The following is a 26,687-nucleotide window of genomic DNA, read 5'->3' on the forward strand; positions in this document are numbered from 1 at the left end:
TGTATCGCAAAGCGAGAACGGCTAGAGTGGACAAATTTATCACGGATCAAGCATTACATTTCATCAAACGGTGTGCTGATAGTGACGACCCGATTATCAAAAACATAGCTACGTTTCATCATGGGGTGGACCCTAAATACCTGCCGGTTGCCTTCTGGTCCAAATGGGAAACCGATGAATCTATCGGAGACAACAACCATCCGATTACGATTTTCAATAAAAGCCAACGCGGTATACCTCGTCAAGTGTATAGTTTGAACCAGTGAATTTGGTCATTTCTCGAGCTAGTTTTGGGATCTGCGTTTCTCTGGCTAAACTTGAAATTTTCTAATGTTCTAGTTCTTCAAGTTTGCTTATTGCCGTTAAAGCCTGTCTTTTTGATTTAATTTTTGTTTCGGGAGTCCTTTGATGCCAGTTGTTTGTTTTTCTTTCACGCGCGATGCTTTGTAATGAATTTGTCAATGTAAAGCAGTAGGATTTGTATCCGCTATTTTTGTTTTAAGATTTTCCTGTGTTTGTTCTTTTAAACAAATAAAGAAACTTTAAAAAAAAAAAAAAAAAAAAGAAAACAACAAAACATTTTTAGCCGAAAAGTTTTATTAAATTCTCCACTGTACTATAAATTCCAGAAAATTGATCCAGCACAGATGTCGTACATTCTTTAAACACTTTTTCGCAAGGCTCTCCGGATCTTCCAATCTCTTCTGCACGAAGGTATTCATTTTGCGAATGGTCGACTATAGTATCTTCTGTAAGCGACGGTCTATCGAAATATTTGGCAATGTAAATCATGACATTTCGCCGAAATCCACTCCTACTTACGTCATAATAATGTGCATTAACTCTCCGAGAATGCCACTTTTAATCGAAAACGGAGCCTGTGCGGACTCACAAATACTTCTCAGCATGCACGGGCGTCCGGCTAATCCCTTCCTAGGACAATGAAGCTAAAAAAAATTTGCAGACAGGAAAGATGTTTAAACAAACCTTTGAGCCAAAACTTCAATTCCTTTAAATAAAGTCCATCGCGCGGTTGAAAGATCTTTCGGATGGGAATTCCAATCATTGTATGTTGAGTGAAAATGTTCATTTTGATCATCTGGTTCGTCTTCATCATCTTCATCGCGTTCGTCATCATGAATTTCATCATGTTCGTCCGTACCGTATCCGTACAGATCATTATCGTCTTCAGTATCAACTCCGCTTAAACCTGAGTCAATTTCAATGGCTTCCACATCGTATTTTTCGTATCGATCATCGATGATCGTCTGATTAGTCTCAGTATCAATTGATTGGATTTCAATTGGATCATGTGTTAGTTTGTGTTCATTGCTAGCAAGAAGTAGAGCATGTCTTCTACGTCTGTTTGTTATGGGACGTGTTATTGGATTAAACGGATCCTCCAGAAAGTGGTTAAGCAATGTGGTGTTATCTGCTAAGAACCATTCTGCCTTAAATGTGTAACCGAACGTAACTGATTCGTATTCTAATTGTACCGGAATACCAATACCGACGATAATCTGGAATATAGAATTGGTTATAACAGCAAACAGAAGCGAGCCCACCTTCACCTACCTGCATTCTGGTTGGTGAAGTCGGAGGGAAGATGAGAAATCTTTTAGATCGGTGAATGTCTGTTACTCCGAAAACTTCAACGAGAATAATTAAAACAATGCCTACAAGCAATTTCATGATTTAAGTGACAAAAGACTAAAACTATGTTGCAACGCAAGAATACAGCGACTTCCTTTTATGTAACTGATTTCATCAGCTCTTACCAAACAATTATGTTAACGGAGAATTTTGAAATATCAGATGATTGTCATCAACTCTACATTCTCAATTAACACCTTCAGTAGTCTAGTGGTAAATTCAAGTTCGAAAAGCCGAATGTTAAAATCGTCACATAGCGAAACTGAAAACCAATTCAGAGGGTTTTTTAGCGTTACAATTTGGCGTTCGTTTATTGTTTTATCAAATCAAACTGAACTACAATTGTTAAAAGTTTCCTATGTGCAGAATGAGCACCAGCTGAATATCACCAGCTGGATCTACTAACACACACTTATTGTATGATACACAATCAAAACACATTCTTAACAATGTGTTTACTTCATTCATACGTGTTATGTGCGCGTATAGATGACGTTAACGTAGAAATACACTGTGTGTAGGTTGTCTTTGAATTGTTTACAATACAAAGTGTTTTTTCTTGTACACCAGCTGGTGATATTCAGCTGGTGCTCATTCTGCACATAGGAAACTTTTAGCAATTGTATAAGTTCTCACACAGGTATTTGCTGATACTTTATTGCACAGCTCTAGCTGGCTTTAGATTCTTTCCTCTCTTATATTTAAGAAAGAAAAGAACTAGACCTAACTGCTGCCGATTTATGGATACGACGTACAAACAATGCAGTTCAAAAATGTATCGTTTAATGTTAAACATTGAAAACCATTACTTCACTCACTGGACTACGGTCAAATACTTACGCAATTAGATCTATTAACACTTTCTTATTCTTGAAGAAATGACAGAATACCAGAAAGATCAAACATTTCCAATAAATCGATTCATCACGGTATACTTTTGGATTACATGTTACGGAGATTTTCGTACAGAAGCACCGTGATTCGTGAACTATTTAAACTAACAAAATTTTAGATCTTTCTAGTTTACTCCCGGTTTATAAAGTCGAAGTCGTTGAAAACGTTTGGTGTAGTAAGACATGTCTGATAATTAGTTTGGCACCTCCAGAATATTTATATCGATTTGTGATTAAATAGATTGTAAAGACTTGATTCAATTACAGTGTAAATGGAGTCTACACTCCAGACGCTTTTTACCCTTATAACTATTACCATTTTCCATTGCATTATACTGTGTGAGTGAACTGTAAACGAGCTTTTATACTTACAACACTGTCTCAGTTTTAAAATTTCAAAACATGTAATCAATTCATGTTTGCTTATCAGCATGACATCGAATAAAATTGTGTTCTTGCCATGTTCTTTATATCGTCTGTACATTGCTTATAGCAGAGAAATTCAATAAAAAGAATCCATAACATCACGAAGAACAATCGTTTGTACAGTTTTTTTTTACATTTGTCGAAAATAAAATACCAAAGTACGTTTTCGCTATAACATTTTCATTCTTGGTTTTAAAAGGAAATGATTGTTTCAGAAAATATTCAGAATAGAAGTATTTTTGTCGTTAAATATTCTACCGCATAAGTGCCAATATACATGAACGCACCGAAGACACGTAGATCGTAAAACTTCACACACATTTGTTTCGTACTATGAGGTATTGATTGGTCGCTGTACACAGTCCAAAATTTTTTTTTGTCTGAATTTAATTTTTTCTTCTGTGGAATATTCAAAAATTACCTTTCCTTCAATGCTTCACATTAACAAATACTCAAACAAATATTTACATTGAATGTCTGTCGAATATCATTGGTTAAGGATGATTTATACCTTAAAGGTATAGGATATGGGTAAAGGTGTACTTCAATGTCTCATATTTCAATTATAATTTTAAAAAAATTAACAGCTAAACATCAGTTTTCTTCCAATCTAAAAATTGCATTCAATCAATCATCGGTACATTTCATAGCACGTGTATCTGTTGGGATCCTAGATGTTATCGCTTCCTTTCCGTTTTCCCATTGTGAATGTTTTGAAAGGTCAACATTACTATTTTAAAATAAACCTTGTTAAATGTTTTTCGAGGAGTTTTAACAGACATTTCTATTCCCATTTTATATAGGTTAACATCGGTTTAAATATAATTCCGGCAGAAAAGTTGTTTTTTTAAACATGTCCTGAAGTACTAAAACGTGCTTATATTATGTGCTTGAGTTTAACGACTTCCCTCATGTGTGAAAAGTTGAGTAATATGCTATTTTAAATACGATTAAGGTATTTCGTGCTTCAATTAATTTCAGAAGAGCAGAAATTCATTTCACGTGAAAATAAGAAACGTTCAATGAAGGTACATTTTGTGTGGGATTGACAAATAACATTCGAAGAATCAATCGAAAAATGTACTTGACTTCTTTCGGGTTTTTCTTGGGTTTCCTTACTATAAATCAATGCGTACACTTTAGGCGGTACAAAGGTAGGCACATGCGAATAATGTGAAATAAAGAAAGACGACCGTGTCCTTCTTCGTCTCCATAAATTTTCCTTCTATTACCTTTATTTTTTTCAGATTTGGACTCCGTCCATATAGAATGTCACGCTCCGAATGTATCTTTGAGTGACAATTCACCAATTTTTTAAAGTTTTATAGAGACCATAAAATTTGTTTACCCTTCACTGACTGCCGTGGTTTCATACATTATGACGCCTTATTCCCACACCAACCACAAAATAAGAAATGCTTTACAGCCCTAGGCTTGTAATGTTTTGTTTTTTTTTTTTTTTTAACGCATGAACAACGCTTATCCCAAACGAAGGTTGGAACTTCGACTAATAATAATTTGGATGACCTTTGAGGTAAATCACATCACATTCCCGCGGTGCTTTGCGACTAAAATAACTTTCAAAATTGTTTGGACATTGTCGTTGACTTTTTGACTTGTCTGCATTGCCGTACTCGTCTAAAATATCCAAATATCCAAAAGATGGCGTAATCTTATATTAGTTGCAACTCTTATATTAAGCACCAACTCGAAAAACTAGAAAGAAAGACCCGAACTAAATTACAATGAGGACGGATGTAAAGGCTCGAAAAGTATGGACTGGACTCGCCTTTAAAAGGTTGTTTGTTCTAGCAAAAGGAATGTTTTTTTTAATTGAAGGAAGAATTCTCAGATACGACGCCACTGATTATAACCTGAACATCCGAGTAAATTATAACTGTTCATCGAATATGAACTTTGACCTACTGCAAAAATTGCTCGAAGGTCAATTTATTTCTTTTTCGTTAATAATTATCTTGATTTCTTGAAAAGAAAGGTATATACCTACGTAAAGTATCGACAGGAATATATTGCGTACTGAGTCTGTTATATACCACTTGGTATTGATGTATAATTTCGTTGGCTTTCAACAATATCTTCCCACATGACGCCCCGATAAGCATCCTTAACATACAACACATTGTGACTTATTGGAAAAGTATTTGAATTTATATTACTTTTTTTCAAAAATAAAGTGTGTGCAGTGTTGCTTGCTGAATTTGTATTAAGATACCATAATTTCTTATTTACTATAATGTTCTATCCAATTGGTAAGCATGTATTCCTTCATCCTGATACCCATAATTCACTATATAAATCGAAGTTAAGCTGGTAATAAGATTTCAGACTTTCAAAGGAAGTTTGCATTAGACGATACATCAGGAATATTAATATCTTTATGACTATAATTTTGTGCCGAGCAACTCTTGATTTATAATGACTCATCCCGTGCGATTTACTGTTGAAGTTCTGCAACAATCATAAATTCATTGTTAAACAGAAAGGTTGAAGCTCGGTTTATTATTGAATGGTTTTGATTAATAAATTTTTTCGGATCTTGAAACAATTAGAAAAAACCGAACACCCCAGGTGACCAGGTACTTGATTTTAGCTTTCATAGTTGTACATAAATTAGCTTTAGTATTAATACATTAAATTTTCCGACGTTTCGACCTTTAAAATAACAGAAGAACATTGACAAAAAAGACTTAAAATCATAGTCGAACATAATCAATGTTCTCTTAGTTTGTATCAAAGGATTTTATTTTTTCGATTTGGATGAGTATTTTTGTATGATACATCTTTTGAGATATGTTTTCTTCCTTTTTTAAATTTTAGTTAGTCATGTGCCCATTTAATCTAATTATGTACCGCGAATTGTACCCACACACAATCCCTTTTGAGCGATGAGTGCTTTTAATTCAATCTGAAAATTCGATTTGAATACTTTTTCGCTCTAACTGAGCGAACTAATGACTCGTTTTATTCGAATTTTGTTACCATTACCAATAAAGGGAATAGTTGCTATGGCAGGAAAATAGTTTTACCGTTGCAATTAAACGTGTTTTTGTGTCATTTCAAATGAAAATTATTGAAAATGATTAGTAGCAGAACTACAAATAAAAATTTTAAAAAACAGCGAACTACCCCAAAATTTCTAAAGTTCATTGGTTTAGATCTAAGATATAGTAATATCTAAATACACACTGTTACTGTAAACTAAAACCTTTCAGCAGGCTGAACATGAACAGTCTATGTAACTATGTATGCAAAGAACAAATAATATATGTACGAGTATACAGGGGCACAAATTACCCCTTAATAGTTTTCAACACAAGCGCGTGTTCTTTACCAAAACCGAATTGATTGTGGTGTCTATTGTCTTCAGCATTCAAACTTGAAACTGTTGCGTGTAAAAATTGTTCAATTATTCAAGAGAAATGCAAAGAGCGAAAGCTTTTCATGAGTCAATGAATGAGAGAAATTAAAGCTTTTTGGAGTGAAAAAGAATGGAATCTGAATACTAACTTTACGATTTTACTGTGTATTGCTGCCACATTTAACATAAAATCGTAAATTTACTCACAAGATCATGCTTATAACCTCAGTTGTAAGTAATATAAAAGGAAAATAGGGAGTCACCACGTTGTATATAATACAAATAGAGAAGCTACGAAATTTTCTCTTTGGCTTTTTTCGATTTGTGAAAATTCTCCCAATCTTAACCGTTTATTATGTACTCCACTCCTGTCGTCAGTTCAGTTTGAATTGAATCGTGGATATAGCAAGAAGAAAGAATTCATATTGTGTTCGGTATTCGTTTTCATTCTTAGAGTCTGCTGTGAGGATTTAATGTGATTTCAATAACACTAAAAGAACAAGTAATATTTGATAAAAACCGGAATGGTTGTAGCATCCCTTGTGTGTTAATCGAGTGTCGTAATCCAAATGTTAAAATGTGAACCGTTTTCATGTGACTACCATCAATTTCACTCATCTATTTCATGCACAAATCAAAGTTTTCCTTCAGATTGCACATTTTACTGACAACGTTAGGTAAGTGTACAGCTAATTTAAAAATAATAAAAATTAACTGGCAAAGTGTTCACAAACCATGAATCTAAAACCTAAATAATGAAAATGTTCAAAATGAATTTAACATACAAGTGTGAATGAATGAGTAAATTTAATGCAGGAAATTATTTCACTTTGTGTGAAAAGCTTTTTTTTCCTTTCCTTCGGTTTGTTTTGGTATGTTTGTGCGCTGCTTTCGGTTGGATAATTTTCCGTTCCTTTGTTTCCCTTTTTATATAAATATATATACGTGTAACGTGCCTTTTTGATCTGGCATAATTAAGTATATAAGCTAGGTGGGATTGTACGGATGTGAATCCGAAATCGAATCATACAAATTCTGATAAATGTGATGAAGGTATAAATACGAATAAAATATTCGAATTATTGTTTAACTTATGAAATTGTGTTTGCTTTGAATTCTTGCATAAAATAATGTCAAGAGAAGAAAATATCATTTGAAATTCTCACGACTTCCGGGTAACAAACAATGAAGACAAAAAATCGATCAGCTTGATATGGAAGAAGTGTCGTTTTTTTGCTGCAGGAAATATAAAAACACCACCTTTAAGCAAAACCACAATGTGTTTCCTTAAAAAGCTTCATATAAAATTCATTTCGTAATACAATCTCCATTGTTGAATGTAGAAATGTTTTCCGAAATTGTAAAGTTTTCCCATAATGTGAACGTCGATATAAAGGAAAAATTTTCGAATCGTGACTTGACTATTTATCTGCAATCATTTTTTGTCCTATATCAATACGAAAATTCTCCCAGTTACACAAGTCAATATTCCGTTTACACGCTGTTCCTGGAATGCTCCAAAACGAAAACGAAATATTACAAACGGCATAGTAAATAAACTACTTTCGTTTCCAAACTTATTCCTGTACCGATTCACTAGCACTGTGTGTAAAAAGACTTGCGATGGTATGTTGACATATTTTTATTGTTACAATTTAATTTAAATATTTTCTCCGCTCTTTCTTTTCTTTGTATTTTCATTCCACCGTCTATAACATAAATTTTATCATTCTTACTTTTGAATCATAAAGAACGGAAACACTTAAATGGAAAGCATCTATTGTTGTATGAATCATGTCATGCCAGCAAGTTATATTTACTTTTCTTATCCAAAATGCGAATTGTGTATGATGATACGATGAAAAGTCCTTGCGAAAATTTTGAAACTGACATTGTTGTTTGCGGAAATAATTAAATAATTTTTTCTGTATGCTTTTAGCATACACAATGAAAGGATGGTTGATAAGTTAGGTTCCCCTACATTAGAAATGACTTTCATAGAAGATGTCAGCATAATTTAATGTGTCATCGATTTCTGAATCATGGAAAAAGAAGTTAGAGAAGAAATGAGCTTTTTGATAAATACAAATTTCGCTTCGAAACGCCCATAAGCCAACAAAAATGTACTGTACATTAGGAGTTCATTAGAAATTCAATTACAAAGACTTGTTTCCGGTTTAGTGTTTAGAAAACCTGTCGAAGAAACTTTTAACAAAATTTATTGCAACGAGCGATGATTTCTCTTCAATAATATTACCCTAGGGTAATATATGCGACATTATTAACTTGTGAAGTTATCCTTGTCATTCAGCTAAACCTGTTTTCTCTTTTTCTCTTCTGCAACAAAGCATGACATTCTCAGATGTTGTGTAACCTCGGTAAACCTCTACCCCCACCTCATATGAGAATAATATACAATTAACTCACTTTGCTTGGCATATTGTTGGCCAGCAATCAACAATTGTGACAAAGAAGTAAAGTACAAAATGAGGTGATTCAATAATGGCGTTTACATGTTATATTGACAGGGAGTATTTTAGAGAAATTTTTTGGGAATAATAAGGAAAATAGGGAAAATTTGAGAAAATAAGGAAAATTTGAGAAAATAAGGAAAATTTGGGAAAAAATTGACTACTTTCCCATTGCATCATTCCACGCTATAGTAACAGGGAATGATAATAAATATTTCATTAAAAAAATCTCTGGCTTTGGCGCGCTCTACGTGGATGCGTTTGTCGATTTAAGACTTTGGTTTCTTGCTTTTGCTAAAATGTTTTTTAAAGTAAAGTCGAAAAAGTGACAGACGATTACGATTTTTGCTCATTTTTGAACCACTCCCGCCATAATGTTTTACAAAAGTAAACATTTTTTCATTAAAATGGAAATTCGTAATCACCACAAGATTCTGTGTCGCCTACCTAATAATATGGCTTCTTTGTAAGTTTGTTGTAGTCAAGGACCTACTTGAAATTAATAAGTCGTGATAATATTGTAAAGCTTTATAATGCTTTGCAAACAACAATAAAATCAACCTTGCTTGCAAAAGCTCATCTCACAATATTTACGTAAATATTAAAGTTTTTTTATTCAATAAATCTCTACTTAAACAATATGGTTATGGTTCGATTTTCATTTTATCCTCAATATTATATATCAAATGTTCATTATTGTAACCCTTACAATATTAACAGTCTCCGTATTTCTTTCCTTTATTTAAGAATAATCACTGAACCGACGCTCTGTTGCAGTTGTTTAATGCTAGTGTTCACTCTGCTTGGTTTCACTGAAAACCCTTCATTAAGTGGTACACCAATATTTACAGTATTGTAAACAACTTTGAAGTTCTTGAGACAGTGAATGATGTCGTTTGAAATGAGTCAATGAAACGATGGTTTCTTATTCCTTCAAAACGCTTGTTGTAACGCTACGCAAACAAAATTTTTATTGTCGAACAATAGACTACAAAAGGTAATATTTGACTTATCGAATGGCATTTGGGGCTTCATAGAATTGTTAAATGTTACTGAACTTTCTTAGTGACTATCAACGATGTTCTGATAAAACATTGTACGTTCTTTTATGACATTTAAGTGATAATCTGTCGAAAACCTTTCAAAAGCACTTGAAAACCACTGAATGTCTGATTTTAGTTGGAGTTTCTCGTTTTTTTTTTGTACTTACCATCCAGTTCTACAATGATTTGAGGTTTTCCATCCACTGTAATATATAAGACAATTACTTGAATTTTGTTCGTTGTTATATATGAATGGACTGATTCATTATCTTAAATGAAGAAAAAACTTCTAAACTTTCGGAACAATCACGTCAAAACTTTGTTTCCTTACAGAAAAAAATCAAACTTTTCGTGTTCGTTTTATGACTTTCAGAAGGAATGAATGCAAATATAAAAAGTTAAAAATAAGTAAGACGAGCAGTTAAGTCAGTATATTTCTCCTGAATTCCGTTTACTACCATTTATGCTATGATTTCGTAAAAAGTTTCGGTTGAATGTCAAAACAGTAAAATAATAAACAAAGCCATAAAAACGATAAAATATTCCGTAGTAAAGTGTTGTAGTCACTTCGATGAATAATTAAGTGCTCCGTTCTCCATTTATCCGAAATCAATCAAATTGTGCACACAAAAACATATCACATTTATACGGAAATAACCCCAAAGCTCCATTGAAATATTCGTTCCATTATGTTTTTTTTGTCGAACACCAATGACAACATGATAAACTTTAAGTGGATGGTTGTACTCTTACACATTTGTACAAATATAAAATAGACGAAAATTCGCCCTAACATCCAACATTTTTCTACGTAAACATTATGTTACAAGTATACAGATAATCAATCACTTTTTATTGAGAACTACAACATACCACATTGATCATTGAATGTTACATTAAAATATTGAATTGAAAATGCTGCATTAAATACAGTACTTCAAGCCATTTGCTTTTTATACCATTATTGAAATTTCACGCTAATCTTCTTACAATGTGAAAAGGGGGATGATGAAATCCTTGTACTTTCAAGTATGCAAAAGGACGTTCGGTTTAGTTAAATTCTTCAAATATAATCTCCCAACGAATGTTTGCTTCGTCTTAAAATGATTTTCATTTCGTAGAAATAACGTTGCAGTCTTAAGCATTGCAAAAGTTTATCCACCGTTACTCGTAATGCGGTAATATCTTGTAGACGAGTCCTAGATCTAACATCGAGTGCTTTGTCTGAATTCCGAACAATTGGGATTGTTTTTCTCTGCTAGAATTTGGTAAATATTTTTTTTATTGTTGGCAAATGTTCGATGGTAATAATGTAACGATAAAATGATTCACTTTTTGTTTTCACATTTCTTCTAAGTAAACGACTTATTATCGTAAAATATATGCTATGAGGTATACGCACACTGTATAATGTAGAAAATATAAAGGTGAAGGTTATGTTCTTTATAAAGAAAAATATCTGATCTACGACATTTATTTGTAATATTACATTTTGCGAAATTGAAAAAAATATTATTTTTGTATATTCATTCGAAAACACAAACATAATAAAAAAAAATTTAGATAATTTATCTATGTCGAACATAAATTTTAATTTTAATCTACCAACAACAAAGACATCGTCCTACATTTCATAAACATCTTGAAAGAAAAACCATTCGTAAAATGACTTAACGAAGCATAATTATTTTTATATTTTTAACCAACCCCACAGAAGACCCACGCTGTTGTTCCAGTGCTATTCGTTGTGTTTTTGTTTATTTTATTTTTTCTTATTTATGTTCCAAATAAAAGATAAAATAGACGGATAAATCTCATGTTTTTGATATAAAACCTTTTAGAGAGGTAAATGGTGCTTTTTCACGGAAAGAGTAGTCATTCGTAAACGAATGTATTATAATATCTTAACTGATTGTGCTTTTTGTTTCGCATTTTGAGGAAATATCCTTATTTAAATTTATTACATAGACATAGATTAAAAAAAAAACACAGCGAGCCATTTTCAGTGATTAAATTATATTTGAAATGTAAATCTCAAAAACCATTACGGCAATCCCGAATTCGATCACTGAATACCTAATAAACCATACACTGTGCTATTTTAGATAATATAATTAGGCTATAGTATCGCTCTGACGATAAGTCCATGCCATGCCAGTACGGTAATGTTCACGACATTCACTCAACCAATCTTATTGAAATTTATTTCTTTTAGTCGTGATAACGTAATTTTAATGGCACAACCACCGTTCAAACACGATCATTTTTTATCGGAACAGCATTTTATGGTTGCAATTCTTATACCGTTACAGATTTGTTGCTTGAAATGGCTGTCGAAAAATTTCGGGAAAAGCATAAAAACATATTTTAATATCGGTTCAATTTTAGATAGATCAATAATTTATCAACTCATACTCCGACTCACACACATAAGTACCATCGTAAAATGTTTGCATTAAAAGTAGCAGTTATTGATTTTGGATAAGTTAAAAATTCTGCGGTTGATCACAATACACATTCGACCTAAATATCCTCAGCATTAATAAACCATTTCCAGTCGAGTGGAAAATTCAAGTAGTTGTCGTGTGAAAAAGTCTTCTGTTTCCTGCCTTCTACTCCAGCTTTTAGAAACAGCAAGCGTATCGCGTCAGAACAGTTAAATCTATTCTGATCTGTTTGAAAATCTTTTACTTCATTTGTTTTAAAATACATTTTGATAATAGTACATTTCGTACCTAGGACTAAAAGTCCTTTTTAGCGTGTGAGAAGTTTCCAGACAGAGCCGAAGGCGAGGTCTGGAATCGAATACGCTGAAAAAGACTTTAAGTCCGTGGGACGAATAGTATTTTTCATATTGGACGGAGACTTCGTCGAACTTTTCTGGTCCTAGATATGAAAAATGATTTTATTATATGACATGACATGGCTTATTTTTGACATTTTTGTGGATAACAGATGACTTGCTCTTTTGGTTCGCTGTGGTCGATTTATGATCCGGATGAACAAAAAAGCTTCTTCCATAAAATGGTCATACGGCCTTTTAAAAATTTAAACTAAAATTAGCTCTAAATCCTAAAAATGGTTTTTTTCCTTTCTCGTATAGAAAATTATTCTATGCTGAAATGGAAATTCCATTTGATGTTTGGTCAAGTAATATCTATACTATAACGCTACGACGGCTTCGTGCATGTACTGTATATAGTCTGTTTGAACACATTTATATATCGTGTACTCAGGTACTACGGTTTTTCTATATTTTAACATGAACACTTCATTTACATAAAAATACAAGTTGAGGATAATGTATGTATGTATAATGTATGAAACAAAAAACCAGGATGAAATAACTGGTAACGTTTTTACAAAAAATAACATTAGTTGCGAAATTTTTGGCTCTTTATTTTATTTTTTTTCCTGTTTCTTTTATCCCTCAGAGCTTGGTAAATTAAATATAATTTTCATAGTTCCTCGAAATTTAAGAGGCATGGATGCTTTGAAAAGCATATTCATTTAGGCGTTTTTTAAATACTGTATTTTAGATTTCCTTTTGATGAAATAAAAGAAATAAATTTAGTTCTAGCAGTTTTTATTTAAAGCTAATATATTCGTGGTCGTAATTACGGCTGGTGAAAACATCACATCGAACATATAGTACGAAACGCTCGAATGTAGGCTACAATTTCAGCGACACACACACGGAATTTTGAAAACCGACATATTTTCTGTTTAGTGGTTTGCTGATTTTTTGTGAATTTTGCATATGTTTTATATGGATGGATAAATCAAAAACTCAAGTAAAACACAGAAACAGAAAATGTGTCAGTTTTCAAAATTCCGTGTGTGTAAAGCAATTTGCAAAAATATCTAAAAATATTTTTCTGAAGTGCAGTTGAATCAATGTCAACGTTTTTGTAAACGAAATTTTAATTAGTTTCGACCTGTTTCAAGAAAAAAAGCAATTCACTTCATTCCGTAAGACAAGTTACTAAGAATCAATCAATTAAAGGTTTGTTTGCAGCACTTTATAGTATTCACAATAATATAGTAATGAATGACAAAAGGATGAAAGTCACAGAAAAACATGAACGGAAACAGTGAAACTTCTGCTTTGTGAGAATTTCTATATCGACCAGGCACCATGTAGACGCGTACCGAGATTACAGATACCACACTCGGACATTGTGTCATACATTGACCTACACTGATAAAAACAAAAATTGAAATCTTCATACATTATCTGTCACTTTCAGATACTTGTCATGTCACTTTTTTTTTTTGGTGTTTGTGCGTTGATATCGACCTTTTAATAAATAAATTCTTTTATAATAATCAACGGAATGAAATCTAATATATTGACAGACTGTGAGCACTTTTGAACCAAAAGTTTTGGTAGACTTATGCATAAGATTTTTGTTGCATGCAACGTTTGTTAAAATTTGTTTGTCAGTTTTATGTGTGTTTTCATAAAAAGAAAGCTTTTTCGTATATTACGAATCTTAACTATATTCAGAGGCATTTCGTCAGTGACAAGCACGGCAGAGTAAAATAAACAAGGTAGGAGCGGTTCACTTTTAAAGTCTCAAATAAGGGACCTAATACCAAGGTTCTGAAAGAACCAGGTTAAGACACCCACCAAGGCGGGTGACACCGAAATCGATACGCACTCAGTACAGATTGTGTGTGAAATCAACTTGAAGAAAATGTTTTTTAGGAAAATTCGGAATTTTGTTTTTGTTACGTTGCCTTTCGCAGCCGCTGAACTCAATTTGTGTGTGATCAACTCAGAGTTGTCTGAACTTGGTTGTTTCAGAACCTTGCCAAATACACTGTATGAAAGTGAACTTAAATGAACACTGTCATAAATAAAGGTTACTATATAACTCAGATATCTATATAAATCAAACGCTCCTGCCTGTTTTACTTTACTCTACCGTGGTGACAAGTAAAAAAGGATTCCAAATGTTTCACAGAAACTTGCAGTGGTTGGGAAAACAGAAAGAAACACCTACAGCATCCATTAACACTTTCTTTGCTGAATTTTTTTGATGCTAAGTTTTAGTTTTAGGCCACAAAAAATCTTCTATAACAGAGTGATTTCAAGTTGATGATTCGATTACAATTTTCATTTTCTTTTTTCAATCTCTTGCATAAAACAGAGATTAGAGAAAACATTACATTGTAAAAAAATGAGGTTGCATAATTTTTCAGTAGCTTAAAAGGAAACTTTTGATTTACTATACTTCCGTCATGCAGATTTTGTAGTTCTCATTAATCACAATTAATATTTTGTAGGGTCGTAAGACCTTCAAATTAATGCAAATTTCTATTTCCATAAGACTGATACTATCTCATTAATTATCATCACAATAATTCACCTGTGTAGTTGCGGGCTGTGTGTGGTTAGTTGTATAAGTTTCCTTGTTAATTTTATTCCACGTGTCGTGAGCAAAAGTTTTCCAATTTATCGCTACCATAATAACGTTCTTTATCGTTCATCGTAACTGGAGTAGACACAATAAAATAAAGTTTATGTAGCAATCTTGTCTTATCAAGAAAACTTTCAAAAAAAAAAACGTTTGTGTGGAATTCATTGGTGATGTGAAGGCGATACAACCTTGTAAAGTGTTATGCGTAAATGTCGCTGATTATTCATTAAAATGCCAAACCGAATAAAACGGTACAAAAATAATAGAAGCTGGGAAATGATTGGTTTTGTAATCAAAATCATTCAACAACGATAGAGTCCTGCAAACATCATTCACTTTACAAATTATAGGAAATCCATTTTATACTTACGTGACAGTCCAATTAGAAATTGTATTTTTCCACTCAATCCAATGGAAAATAAATTTTCCATCACACTGCTTTATCATTAATTCGTTTCTACGGTTTGGGTAAGTCGTACAAAGGAAAACATGCCATAAAAAATCTTTTCATCCAATCTTCATACATCATATATCATCGTTCTCAACAAGCCCCATTTTGTCTTATAATACAATTTTCATTCGCTTTTCTTCATGCGATAGTAAGTAGGCATAAAAGTCGTTGACCATTTTTTTTCTACTTCTCTTCTTCCTTTTACATTTTATTTCACATATTTTCTTACCACACAATATCCATCCATCGGAATAAGACCAAAAAAAAATGGAATACATGCATACATGATACATCGACAACAAAACAATATAAAAGTGAATGGAAAAAAGCACAACCAATAACAATATTGTGAGAGAAGAAAAAAATACAGTCAGACCTACACTTGAAGGGCTATTATCTAATGTTATAAATAAATTCTACAAGTATACCACTTAGAAAGGTTGAAGTTAACTCACTGTGTAGATATAAATTCATTTCAAAATACTCTTCTCTTTCAATGGAATTTCTTTCGTTTTTCTTATTGACCGTAACATTTCAAGCTGACCATCAAGATTGTATGCAATTAATGATTTGAAGGAAAAATATCTATCTTTTCCCATGTTAGCACTAACATTGATAAATATAAATAACATTTTCCAGCCATTCATCCCCTTTTAATGGATCACTTGTAAAGTAGTTGTGTGACAAATACGTTTTGAAGTGGAAATTAGCAGCAGATTTACATGTTTCAACGCAATCAGAATGGTGAAGTGGGTTACGTGTGGATATGTATGTATTGTATTTATAGGAAATAGACTGAGTGAACGTATGGGGACATCAGAAAAAGATTTCATACCGAGACCACCGCCTAACGCAATATCTTTTCGTTTTACTACACTCTTTGTTGTAAATCCTTAGATATCATTCAATGCGAGTAAATTATGTGGGAACGTTTATGTTCATGTAGATTTCAGATATCGCGTGGGTGCGGCATAAAAAGGTGCGAAAAAATGTGTTATTCAAAATGTTCATTTCACTAGCATGGATATTGTCTTTTTCATGGTGTTCACTCACTCAACCTATATTTCAAGGACACGGTTATTTATCTTGTTGAAGGTATACTTACTTAGAATCAATTAGAATATCTTTTCTTTTGAGATTGTTTTTAGGAACAAAACCTTCTATATCAATTGTGAAAGTTTTATGCTTGCAGATAAATGATGTAAAAAGTGTACGATATGCTGAGCCACACAAATAAAGTGCCATTGCGGCCAGTTTTCGTATAGCTGAGACGATAAAATTCCTGTTGAGTGCTATATTCCATTAATGTCGTTATGGTGTTGAATTTTATGTCACTAGAAGGGAGCTGTCGATATAATAAACTGTAATTAAATTAAGTACATAACTGCGATAGCGTTTCCGTAAGTTTTCGCTCGAGAAATTAACTGAAATTATATCGTATGATGTATGTACATAATATCTAGTAAAATGATGTTTATCTATACATCACACAAAACGAAAGCTCTATAATAGGATTCCATGCTAAGGATGCTAGGAAAATTTACGTAGTTTACCAATTTTTACGGAAACTTTGTTGAATTGTAGTAGCTAAAACAATTTCAAGCAACTATATACCTATATGTGACGTTATGTGTGTTGGCTCAGGAGTGACATTTTAAGAAATTTTCTTCCGTCTCATTATTCTCGTAATAGTTTCTGGAAACTTTTTTATAGCTTTGAATAGACCAGATTCGACACAGTCTCTATTTCTTAAAATCCACTTTACTTTCAGCATATATAAACTACAACTATGGCATCGAATGAAAGATGCAAAATGTTTTAGATTTAAATGAGTTTAAGTTCTTTTGTTTGCGTTCCACGTATAGTAGCTACGAAACACAATCTTGTTTGATTCAAGTCTGAAACATACGTTATTAACCTAAGTCACGGTAGAACAATCTTCTTCAGAGTTACAGCCAAGAAGAATACATAGCACAGTTTAACTTAAAGTCTTATTTACTAGGTATTAAACATACATGGTACATAAGATCAGATTTCATTCGAGCTATACGACGTTCTAAATGTTATCCTAAGCGTTCCAATCATTAACCTGTTACGGATGGCAAGCATATGACCAGTATTATTATTAACGGTGGCCTCCGTGCGCGACCCTTGCTAGTAAGCAGAGTGCAACTATTTTAATTTAAAAAAAAAATTATCGGGTCTATTACTTCCAAGTATCAAAGTATTTTTTATTGATTGAATCACTGCCTGTCTTTTAGAAAAGTTTTTGAGAAAATAAAGAAAATTCAAGAAAATTTAGAAAATTCAAGAAAATTGTAAAAAGTTTAGAAAATTAAAGAAAATCAAGAAAATTTAAAAAAATCAAGAAACATTTTCTAAAAGATAGGCAGTGGATTGAATTCAAATCTTGTACTTCGATTTTTTTAACATGCATTTTACTATAAAAAGGACCATATTACACAGAGCTTGTCATTATTTTTTTGTCGTCAATTTGACATATCAGAATCGCTGCCATTGCTGCAAACCAAATCTTCTTAGCATTTATACTTTCTATATAACTTAAACAAATTTCTTACCGTAATCCATTTCATCGAATAAATTCAATGTCAATGCTTCTGAAACGGTCACCCTGGCTTTACAGAAAACAGAAAATCCATTGTCAAAATGACGTATCGTTTGGAAGGCATACTGGAACGACAGGAGCCACGCGAAAATTGAGTGGATTTGCATTGTGAGTGCATTGTAATGGTTATTTATGAAACAAGTATCGTATGAAGGTATTTTATCGCACTAGATGTCGGCTTCGCCTCGTGTTGACAAGACATCGTGTGCGATAAAATACCAGCATACGATTCGTGTTTCATAGAACGTTTTATGCAATTCAGTGAGCGAATTCCCCAATACTACAAAACAAACCACAAAAACAAAATTTTCACTAAAAAAACTGAAACTGAAATTGACATTTACTGAAAAACGTGTTACAACTGTTGCAAAAACAGTTGATCTAACAGTATTCATAACAGTTGTTATTACATTTGATGAATATATGATTATAATCGTGTCGATGTATTTTGGGTGCGATAAATTTTTTTTCGCACTCATTTAGCGTGCAATAAATTTTTTTTCGCACTGATTTTTAGATGAAATAATATTGGTTCATATGACACTGCACACAGGCTGCGTAAGTATCGAATTCGCTCACTGAATTGCACAAAGCATTATAAGGCACACTATCGATATATGTAAGGAATTATCAAGAAACACTTATTTATCAACAAAAATTGAGATTGAATTGAGTTGTTCAGACAAATTGAGGAATCGTTTTCACACCATTCACAAAATGGGCATGTGCGTGTTTCGACGTACCATTATGAGTAAACAAACACACAAGACTATTAACAGGCGTTTTCGAAATCATTAACTATGTTTTTAAACTTTGGAACACTTGCACAATACTTAGGTTCAAAATATTTGCAATTATATGTGAAATAAAACTTTGTCAACGATCTTTATGCTTTATTTGACAGCTCGCTCTCTTACGGCTCTCTCACGGAGTACTTTTTGTTGAGTGGAATGGACACTTTACAATCTGTCGAATTGCCCCGAATCAATGTATTGCTATGTAAGGTGTTGCGGTTGCCCTAGCAACTGTATCTGATAAGTCTATTGTTTGTTGAAAACCGGATCTCAACAGATATATGTTTTCATGAATTTAATTGAGTGACATGGTGGGCCACACGTTGAAAGTGTAATCTGAAATTCCTATTAATGCCAATTTTCATTTGGAATACTTATTTAAATAATAAAACGGATTTTCGTTCGGTATGGAGTGGTCGTTCATAATGCATAGATTTTAACAGGAAGGATGACTGATGTAAAAGTGGTAATTTAATTTTTTTTAGCAATAAACATTACGATAATTAAAAAACATTGTACAGCAGTCGTAAAGTTGTACTTATGTGATCACGCATGTGGAATGAATAGAATAATTTGAATTTTAATATTTGGGTTTTATTATGCACATTGCACAGGCTTTTGTATTTTATATTTATATGAAACTCCTGGTCAACTATTAAACTTTTTGCCATTTTCTATCGAAATGAAATGTTGCTTATTGATCAAATAATCACATAATTTTAGTTCAATGAAATATGTTTAGTTAACCTAATGAATGGCATTACTCGTTCAAAATTAATTTGCAGTTATGCATTTGCCAATAAAATCATTCGAGTCAACATAACACATTTGAAATTCGATTTATCCAATGCTCATTAACTAAAAAAAAATCCAATGTGCAGATATTTCAATGACTACAGGGGTGGATTATTTTGTGTTCGAAAACTCCATTAATAGTTACTGTGTAGGTGTATATCAAATCGCTACTAAATTCGATATAAAAAGAATTATTTTAATTGTTTTCAACGTCAAACACTACCTTTGCCACATCAAATATGCAAAATTGTTTTAATTATTCATTTTCGAAATAATCGTTAGTCAGCTTACGGGAGGGTTAACACGCATTATACATGCTAAATAATTTGTTTTCATCACCGGGTCGTAAAATTAAATATTTTCAATATTTTTCAATGTACATTGTACACTTTTCTAGCATAATACACATGGTTACAGACTTAAATATTTAAAGCCACATAAAATACATGTAACGATACATTCAGGTTAAATTTCAGAGGGAAAACATTTTCATTAATATTTTTTTATTCCATATAACAGAGGCTATTATACGGAATTTTCATTCAAAAAATTCCAGGAACCCTAAAAAAAGAACCAAGACGACACTTGTTAGTAAAATCGTTTTGTGATCGCCATTTTTACGAATTCATATTTTGCATAATATGCCCTGACCTCATGTTTGATTTTCACTCTAGCGTGTTGAAGAAATATAAAAATTTAAGTCCCGCGTGTGCTTAATCCTAATTTTATTTTTTACCACCACTTTTTCGTAATCGTACTTATTGGTTTAATAGTTTGGCTTTTTAAGGTAAAAGACCTGTGTCGATCAGTGATGGTGTGAACACTATATTATTGTTAGAAATTAAATTTAAGCATTTGGTTTCGTGCTGATATTACGCGAGAACACTGAATTATACTCATCAATTTTACGTAAAACACTTTCAGACAATTATAATGAATATTAATTTCAAAAATACAGGTCAAAATGCTTTTTAATGAATGTAGCGGATACTCAACGAAGTATTACGTTCACAACTGGGTTAATGACAGCACCTAATAACTTGTGCATGCTGCAATTCAAACATGCGTCTTTCCATTGCACTATTTTACTTGAGTGAGTTAATGGAGTGAGAAGCTGAAAACAAGTGGTTGAGAGTTTTAGATAACACAAACTGAAGCATTTTGTTCGTATTGTATTACACAGTGCATCATTCCTCTTTAAAAGCTTTTCTCTCAAGTAGTTAATATTTTTCTATTGTAAGGAAAGTGATGATGATACAATCACAATCATTCAATGTTCGACGTTTTGATCTTGGAATAAGTCAGCAAGTTTTAACAAGAGCGAAGTAACAATTTGATATTTGTCCCCATTGTTGACATAAAGTTTTTCATGCGGGTAAGGTGAATGTTTTTTCATATAACTTAACACTTCAGAACTTCTCCGTCTGTATGAAAACTACGCAGTGTAAAACCGTCCATTACTGGCTTGCCGAAACATTTTTGTTGAGGCGTGTTGGAAGTTTGAGCTTCGAGCCTAAGGCGAGAAATATATTCTACACGCCAGCAAGACAGTACGGTATTTTGTATGTTGCTGCAAGAAAATTCGAATAACTGGTTTTGAGCGAGACGGTAATTAGTCGTTTTCTGTCCGTTAGTAAACAACAATTGTAATAATCGCAGGAGAAAAACTCATTACCTTTCCTCAGAATTATGTTGTTCTCGTAACTAGGAAGGAATTATTTTTTTTTCAATGTGTGTAATTAGGCTGCATCCGAACCGATACAACGGCTCACTGTTCCACAAATATTTTCACTTAGCTTGCATGAAAAATATGTTTCATGCCGAAGGTGTTAAAAACAACAAGTTCCTTATTTTTATAAGTGCGAAACCACAAAAGAAAAGAAGATTACAGTTAACCAATTATATTATGACTATAGTATTGTAGGATGCATTACTTTTACATCCTACACACTTCGCACTTTCAATTGAACCAACGAATTCAATTTCATTTTTGATTATGTGGATTGACATCATTGACATACAAGTGGTTAGTTCTCATTATCTGAAACATATATTTTGCGTGTCCAAGCAGTTAAAGAAGCACTGGGTAGCGTCAATGAAAATTCTGAAAGGTCAGTTTAGCTCAAATCTGACTTGATCACAAAGGCAGTAACCAATTTAAAAGAGATTTTTTTGTGTACTATATACGGTGAGGCGACATAACTACACGGTCAATATCGTCAGGAACGATTTAAACGATAATATCGTCAAGAAAACGATAATATCGTCCTGAAAATATTTTAAAATTTATAATTTTAGACGATATTATCGTCCTGGATGAAATTTTTTTAGACGATATTATCGTTTTTTAGACGATAGTATCGTCTAAAAAACGGTAGTATCGTTTTTTGGACGATAGTATCGTTTTTTAGACGATAGTATCGTCCAAAAAACGATAGTATCGTTTTTTAGACGATACTATCGTCTAAAAAACGATAATATCGTCTAAAAAAATTTCATCCAGGACGATAATATCGTCTAAAATTATAAATTTTAAAATATTTTCAGGACGATATTATCGTTTTCTTGACGATATTATCGTTTAAAAAAACGATAATATCGTTTTTAAACGATAATATTGTTTTTTTGGACGATACTATCGTTTTTTTGGACGATACTATCGTTTTTTTGATGATACTATCGTCTAAAAAACGATATTATCGTTCAAAAAACGATAATATTGTTTTTTTTACGATAATATCGTCCTGGATGAAAATATCCGCTGGACGATATTATCGTTATTTTGGACGATATTATCGTCCTGGTCGATAATTTTTGGGAAAGTTTTTTAAAATAAAAATTCTAGACGATAATATCGTCCTGGGCGATATTATCGTTCTGGATGGTTGTTGAAGACGAAACACAAAATCTTGTAGATAAACACCTTTTTATAGACGGCAAATATATATTAAAAATTGGTTCATTTGGTTCCGTAAATTTAAATTTTATAATAGAAAAATTACACAGACTAATTATGAGACGATGCGAGAAAAAAAAATTAACTCCTAAGTTCCGACACCGTTCCGGCGCCCGGCTCGCATTGCGGCCCTCCGCTTCGCTCCGGGGCAATGGGCCGGATCGCTCGGCGTGTTAAAACGCTTTTTATGTACAATCTAAGTTGGTATTCATTTCGTAAAAAGATGAATTATTTAGGGACGAACTAAACGCCTTTTTTAAACACTGATGTGTAGGTGATTTCCTCTGACAATTGTTTTTTGATATTTTGGAAGAGAATTCGGTTCTTGCTGCACCTCTGAGTAAAATTAAGTCCTGGACAATATTACCACCCAAAACTAAACGATAATATCGTCCTGGGCGATATTATCGTTTTTTTAAACGATAGTATCGTGCTGGACGATATTATCATTTAAGAAAACGATAATATCGCCCAGGACGATATTATCGTTTTGGACGATATTATCGTACAGAAAACGAAAATATCCATTAGATTTTCTAGAACGGTAATATCGTCCAGACAATATTTTAGAATTAGCCAATTTAGACGATATAATCGTCCTGGATGAAAATTTTTTAGACGATAATATCGTTTTTTTAGACGATATTATCGTTTTTTTTGGACGATACTATCGTCTAAAAACGATATTATCGTTCTTTAGACGATAGTATCGTTTTTTAGATGATAGTATCGTCCAAAAAAACGATAATATCGTTCCTGACGATATTGACGGTGTCGAAATGTCCCGCCACCGTATTTTACGTGCTACATGCGTCGAAAACCGTACTTGTCATGTTTCACGCACGACTTTTGACGCCCAACGCATGTAACATCCATTACATAACTCGGGATAAAAAGATGAAATGTCTATCTCGGCTGCGCCTCGGATCAACAAAATTCACACGAAAACTCTACTTTTCATCTTTTTATCCCAAGAAATGTAAAATACAAATGCTTTTCTGATCTTTCAAACGTGAGAAGCAAGTTCTTGTGAAATGATAGAAATGTAAAACACTAATGAAATACATGTATAAAATGAATGGAACGAATTGGATGAAAAAAACCAACAAAAGCGGTAAAAACGTATGTCGATTTCTGAGTTTAAATTGGAGAAAATAGCAAAATACTAATCAAAAGAGGTTGTGTAACAAAATGGCAATCGACTGTACTGCTACCGTTTTTTCATCCTTCTCACGTTTGAAAGATCAGAACAGCATTAGTATTTTACATTACTCGGGATAAAAAGATGAAAAGTAGAGTTTTCGTGTGAATTTTGCTGATCCGAGGCGCAGCCGAGACAAGTCATCTTTTTATCCCGAGTTATGTAATGTTACATGCTTTGGGCGTCAAAAGTCGTGCGTGAAACATGAAAAGTACGGTTTTCGACTCATGTAGCACGTAAAATACATATGGTTGTAATACACAAAAAAATCTCTTCTAATTTGGTTACTACCTTTGTGATCAAGTCAGATGTGAGCTAAACTGTCCTTTCAGAATTTTCATTGACGCTACCTAGTGCTTCTTTAACTGCTTGGACACGCAAAATATATGGTGTAGATAATGAGAACTAACCACTTGTATGTCAATGATGTCAATCCACATAATCAAAAATGAAATTGAATTCGTTGGTTCAATTGAAAGTGGGAAGTGCGTAGGATGTAAAAGTAATGCATCCTACAGCCCTAGTCATAATATAATTGGTTAACAGTACAAATAAATCAAATTCAAAAATGTCAACGTCAAAAGCTCATATCAATCTGTTGCCGTACACTGGAATTTTCTTTTTTGGCTTAATCGATTTAAAATTTTCTATGGAAAAGCATTCATAAAAAAGCTTTGAATGAGAGCTAACTTTCTGTAATACTTCAATTTTTCCTAACTTCTTAACGTGTCTCTCTGAATTGAATTTAAAAAGAAAAACAACCTGCAACACATTTTGTTGTATCATATGAAGTGTGTTTGTTCATTTCATCAAATCATTTAAAAGCCAGAGTAATGTAAATAAATTATCAAATATAACACCGTCTCACGTATAAAAGAGATTTATCTTATACGATCAATGGAATTATTTATAAAGTGGCAGTTTAAAACACCACTAAGCCGGGGATATGTTTCGCTTTGATAAATTGAGTTTTATTAATATGACGGCTTTACCGTTGAACGTTTCCCACATTCGTGGATAAACAAATTTAATTGAGTAAAAATTCAAATTACTATCATGTTGTATCTGTAATAACAACCCACCCCCACCCCAGTATGTAATTGTTTTTTTTTTTAAACTCTGCCTTTGCATTGTTGAGAAGCACCCGTACATGTTTTCAACTATACTTAGTTGGAATGCTTTAGATAAACAAGAATTTAACCTCCAACAACATTGTTGACTTCTTACAATGCTAACACACTGAATACCTACAGGGCATGGAATTTTTTACATTTTTCTCATTCATACATATAGTGTACGGTGTACATATTTTGCATAATGTACATAATTGACCATGCTCCGCATTAGTATGTTTTCAATCTACCCTCCGAGGCATGAAATTAGTTTATTAAATTTAATTAAAAAGATTATTAACATTAAGCTAGGTCCGGTACATAATTTGAAAATAACCAGGAAATGTGTTTCATTAAATGTGACGAGCGCTTCCGTTGAGCATAGTCAATTCGAGTCAATACATTTTTTATACGGTTGACGAGATACATCCTGAAGCAGATTACATCTGCTTTGTGTTCATAATGCATAAAGTTATTAAAAATATTACTTTGGTAAGGCTCAATTTTACGCCATAGAAAAGCTCTTTCCATACATAGTTTGTAAGTAGAGTAGCGCGAGAGGTATACAAAAGAAATGTCTTTCAATTTAACGAGGGTATCGAAAGGTATGCGTAACGAATATTTTTATTGAATATTTTGGGCTTTACTTTCTTTCTACGTTAAACATTTCTTTAGAGCAAGTTTCGAAGTTTCCTATTCCACGGTTTATCCCTTTAAACATCAACTCTTTTCATGGAATCAGCTAATGTATATAACAACTATTGTATATGTATCGTTCGCTGCTTTTTTGAAACGATTCAGAACTTTAATTTAAAAAGACTTTTTTATACGTTTCATTTCCCTTTTTTTCTGGAATGGTATTTAGGTCGAAAAAATTTCACGACATGATTTCAAAATGGTAAATTACTACATCATGAATATTTAACCATCACTGGATAAATCAATAAATCTGCTACACATCTCCTATTTACAGTTTTAAGCTTGCAATTATTCAGTACTTGTCTTTTGAACGAACGTGACGTTATACTCCTCTTAATTCGAACATTTATTATTATATTCGAAAATGGATTTAAGTAATTAAATATTTAGTTGCAATCCGTTTTAATTAAGCTACAAACTGGGAATTGATACGTTTTGTTTTCATTAGCAAAGCTAATGCTACTTAAAATGTTGGAAACGATACGGACAAATTGAAGGATCAATTATCCACAATATGAATATAGTATGACGACAATATGGCGATTACTGTACAGTTTTCTGTGTAATAATTGACCGATTATATGTCTGAGATCTGTAAAAATTTATCTTAAGTTTCAACTAGCATTATAGTACCCTTTATTACGTTTCATTCAAATGTCCCTGCTAATAGTTTTCGAATGAGGATATTCGTCATCGATTTGATTTTCGTGTAAATGTTAATGGATTTTTGTGAATGGAATGTGTAAGCTTGGAAATTCGGCT

General features: G+C 32.6%; 2 protein-coding genes across 3 annotated transcripts in view; one reads left to right on the forward strand and one right to left on the reverse strand.

The window, feature by feature from the left end:
- Positions 1–582: 582 nt before the first annotated feature.
- On the reverse strand, positions 583–1,830 carry LOC119083344. The gene is made up of 4 exons (XM_037193038.1): positions 1,576–1,830; positions 988–1,520; positions 823–933; positions 583–763 (listed from the first exon to the last, which is right to left on the reverse strand). Exons 1-4 carry the CDS (start codon positions 1,690–1,692, stop codon positions 583–585), a joined length of 942 nt encoding a protein of 313 aa, XP_037048933.1. The 5' UTR covers positions 1,693–1,830.
- Positions 1,831–6,752: 4,922 nt separating this feature from the next.
- Positions 6,753–26,687, forward strand: part of LOC119083338 (GTP-binding protein Rhes-like) — a 42,661-nt gene continuing 22,726 nt past the window's right edge. For both annotated transcript variants that reach the window (XR_005088844.1, XM_037193033.1), the window contains exon 1: positions 6,753–7,028. The gene's annotated coding sequence lies outside the window, so the exon portion shown is untranslated. The remainder of the gene's footprint in view (positions 7,029–26,687) is intronic.

This window comes from Bradysia coprophila, unplaced genomic scaffold (genome assembly GCF_014529535.1).
Source record: "Bradysia coprophila strain Holo2 unplaced genomic scaffold, BU_Bcop_v1 contig_588, whole genome shotgun sequence".
Taxonomy (NCBI): Eukaryota; Metazoa; Arthropoda; class Insecta; order Diptera; family Sciaridae; genus Bradysia; species Bradysia coprophila.

Bases quoted from the DNA above. Each gene is read 5' to 3' on its own strand.
- LOC119083344 (XM_037193038.1), bottom strand. From the start codon at position 1,692: ATGAAATTGCTTGTAGGCATTGTTTTAATTATTCTCGTTGAAGTTTTC. The intron at 934-987 runs GTTTGTTTAAAC...TCATTGTCCTAG, and splicing joins ATTGAAGTTTTGGCTCAAAG to GAAGGGATTAGCCGGACGCC. The intron at 764-822 runs GTAAGTAGGAGT...ATATTTCGATAG, and splicing joins TTAATGCACATTATTATGAC to ACCGTCGCTTACAGAAGATA.